The following is a 3,653-nucleotide window of genomic DNA, read 5'->3' as shown; positions in this document are numbered from 1 at the left end:
CTGTCCCCAGGCAGCATTTATTCTGCGACTTACACCGCGGACCCTCTAGTCCCGTGCCGCCTCCCACTGCCACCGCCTAGAAGCAGAAGTGGAACAGCTGCCGTCTCACCCGCGCATGTGCGCATGTGCGTGTGCATGTGTGTGTGTGAGATCGGGCACACACGTGTGCATATGTGTGAGAGATCGGGCACACGCGCGTGTGCATGTGTGTGAGAGATCGGGCACACGCGTGTGTCCTGTGAGCTCTGGCATACGGGAATGGCCCGCAGGGCAGGTGAGAGTTCACCTGTGCTAAGTACCCAAAACTCCTCCCTGCCTGCAATGAGTTTCAATGTTAATTCTTTGGTTCCCTATGGTCACAACAAGCAGCAAGAGTAGATTTGGGGGCCGCATCTTTGTGTGGAGCAGGTTTGGGGTTTCCACTTCCCAAGGAGGTCTTTCTTTTGCTCACTCCGAGCCCTGCCAAGATGCAGACCCACGCCAGGGTAGGTGGGCAGGGAGTCCCTCTTAGCTGACAGTGAGGCGCCAACGGTAAGTGGGCTTCTCGGGGCTGTGGCAGAGGTGCCCTGTGACATGCTGACGGCAGGGGAGGCGGAGTGGGGGCTTCATGGGAACTCCGGTACTATTTTTTGCAACTTTTCCGGAAATCAAAAGCTATTCTAAAATAAACAGTTTATTAAGCCCGCCCTTACCTGACAAAAGGATGGCCAAATATTCATTTCCTTCTGAGCCTCCGCTCAGTTAGCGACCGGCACCATCTGCTCATCACCTGAGCGTCGGGGTCTTCGGCGATGACTCTGCGGGGCTGATTAATCCCGGGGCCTGTTTCTCACCGCTATTACTGTCCTTCCACGTACGCTCTGTCAGCCAATTTTCAATCCCTGTAAGCATCTTACCCACGTCCCAGTAAAATAAGTTTTAAATAACTCGACGCACCTATCAAGCGCTCAGGTATACTCAGCTACCTGGTTCCCTCATGAAATTATTTCATAATTCGAATGGAAAGAACCACACTCTTTTTCTCAAGAGGTTCGAGGCCATGTAGCCCCAGCGTTTGCCACTCACAGTCCCATGGTCTTACACACTTTGGCACTAGATTATTTTCTTTTAAAAAAGCAAAAACTGGAATCTAGAACTCTTCCTTTATCGCTTCTAGAGAACAATAGAAATGACCGCGAAGCCCCTGCAGGTTTGAGGTCTGATTGATCGATACGGCTACATTTGCTAATTCGCCAAGATTCGGAGTGGGTGTTTTTAATTAAATGGAAATTACAAAGAAAAACTTGCAATTCCTTTAGTGCCCTCAGAGGCATTTCCTCTGCACTTAGTGGCTGGAACATGTTCAGATTTTCCAAAGGTTCCTGGAGCAGTTTTTGTCACGTCCTTTTCTGAAAAAGATTCTGCTCCACGCGCAAATTTTTTCGGTGCAAATTTTCTCTCTATTCTTATGTTCTGAAAAGTGTCAATATTGCCACCATTTGGACAAAGTTTTACTTTCTCTCTTTCCTGGATTAAAAATAATTTCCTGATTGTCTGTATGGCTTCAGTAAGCACCACCCTCACTGTTTTATTTTCATAAAAAAAGGGGTACAGACCAGAAAGTCTATGATAGACGTTGAACCTGGCAACTCACAGGCCAAGGCTGGCACACAGGCTCACTGGGTGAGTCCTTCATAACTCAAAGAAATCAGGTAATGTCACGTGAAAATCCAGATTCCCGCGTTCTCGTGAACAAGCAACCTCTCCGGCCGACATGGGACCCGCCTTCCCACCTGGTGGCAGTGGGCGGGGCCCGAGAAGGGACTTCCTCACCCAGCTGCCCTGCTGCCTCTGGAAGGCCACGCTCTCTGTCCAAACTGTAAGTCCCCGCTTGACCCCAGCCTGTCCCCGCCGCCGCCAAGCGAACTTCCAAGTCCTGATCTGGACTATCAAATACCTTCTTGCTTGACATGATTTTCCTTGAAGTATCATAAAGAGAAATAACTAAAGATACACAGCAAAATGAACCTCGTACAAAGCTTCTATCACCAGCCTAAAGTCATCACTTCACACGTTTTTAGAATAAGTAATAAAGACGTCAGCCGCATGTTATTTTAAGCTCCTTTTGGAATCACACCCCGGCAGCTGCCGCCCAGCATTCGGAGCTCTTGGCCCCGGGGGCAAGAGGCAAAGTCACTTCTCAAGCAGCGCCCACCTCAGCAGCTGCCGAGTGACCTTATGCCGCGTGCCGACTGCGCCCCTAAAGCTGAAGTGTAATTGTCGCTGGAAGACACCAGTTTTCAGCTGGCGAAGCGTGGCCGATGGCGTTGAAATAGGGAGAGAGACGAACGCCTTTTCTGCATCCTCGACCGTGGCGACAGCACAGTTAGGGTGACACAAGGCTCCGCGGCTCAGAGGGCAGAGCCCGCTCGGGGCAGAGCTGCAGGCACGGCAGAGGTGCCCGCTGCTGTCTGCGACTTCTTGGACTACAGTGGACATCGACTTTTCACGTCTATGCCACGGGAAAAAACTATATGTATTTTCCCTTTTTTCCTGAGAGCTTAATCTATGATAACACAGAAATATTAAAAAGTAACCGATAGGGTTTTTTCAGCCTACTAGAAGTGTATCCTGCTTCGTCCCTATTATAATTCATTTTGTCAGGTATTTCTAAATTACGTGTCACACCTTAGAGCCCTCTCCGGTGAATCACACGTGTGTACACTATGCGTTGGGCTCTCGACTTTTTGTGTCCCTCTGTCCTGTGAAGTTGGGTTGAAGGCAGGAACCCACAAAGACTAGTGGTCCCGAAGGCAGAGAGGATTGGTCTGAGCTGGGGACACATAGGTGGCCGCACCTCCACCCCGACTTGTTTGTCCGGGCCTTCTCCACGGCCCCCCTATCCCCCCCAACACACACACAGGGCTTCTCTCCCCAGGAGAGAACAAAACAGACACACACACACACACACACACACACACGCTCCCCCGTGCAGGCCTGCCAAGCACCCCGCCCCTTTTAACTCTGTGAAATGCGAGAGCAAGAGGAAGAGCAAACTTAGCAAACAGAGCCGTCTGGACAATCAAATACGGACAAGCGGAGCTTCTCTAATGAATCGCCCTGTACTTGATGGAACGGGAGGGGCCGATATGCTGGGCAGATGGGGCCAGATGTGGGTGAAGGGGTCCAGCTGGGCAGCCCCGGACGGAACCCTAAAGGAAACAGGAAGAGAGGACTAACACTGGAAGAATAATGGCTCCTTTCACCTCCTGGCTCTTCATTCCCTCCCGGCCTCCATCTCTCCCAGACCAGAACTGATGACACCTTGATTGACGGCTGGTAGACTGGGCGGGGGAGGGAAGAGAGTCGGAGGCAAAGCGCCGAAGGTCTGGACACAGACAGAATCTGGATAAAGGAGGCCCAGTGCTGCCCAGCGGACAATGCAGAAGGAAACACCTTAATCCCCGAGCGTCTGAGAGCAGACGGGCCGTGTCCCCCGCGTGGGAAAGTGGCAGAACCCCAGAGGGAAGGCGGCCTTACAGGAGTCCAGGCGGATGCGAGCGCAGAGGCACAGTTACTCCCGAGCCCCAGCACAGCGGGCAGCAGCAGAATGGCCCCGATGTCATTCACAGCAGCTATGCGACCAGAAGGGACCGGACAGATGGGGAGAGGTG

General features: G+C 52.0%; 1 protein-coding gene across 1 annotated transcript in view; it reads left to right on the top strand.

Annotated features, from left to right (window-relative positions):
- The first annotated feature begins 258 nt into the window (after positions 1 to 258).
- Positions 259 to 3,653, top strand: part of DNAJA2 (DnaJ heat shock protein family (Hsp40) member A2) — a 29,104-nt gene continuing 25,709 nt past the window's right edge. The window contains exons 1-2 of the mRNA XM_023519648.1: positions 259 to 274; positions 523 to 531. Coding sequence (XP_023375416.1) covers positions 259 to 274; positions 523 to 531 — 25 coding nt within the window. The remainder of the gene's footprint in view (positions 275 to 522; positions 532 to 3,653) is intronic.

This window comes from Pteropus vampyrus, unplaced genomic scaffold, assembly GCF_000151845.1.
Source record: "Pteropus vampyrus isolate Shadow unplaced genomic scaffold, Pvam_2.0 Scaffold228, whole genome shotgun sequence".
Taxonomy (NCBI): domain Eukaryota; kingdom Metazoa; phylum Chordata; class Mammalia; order Chiroptera; family Pteropodidae; genus Pteropus; species Pteropus vampyrus.
Note: the sequence above shows the minus strand (reverse complement) of the source record. Positions and strands in the feature narration are given on the sequence as shown.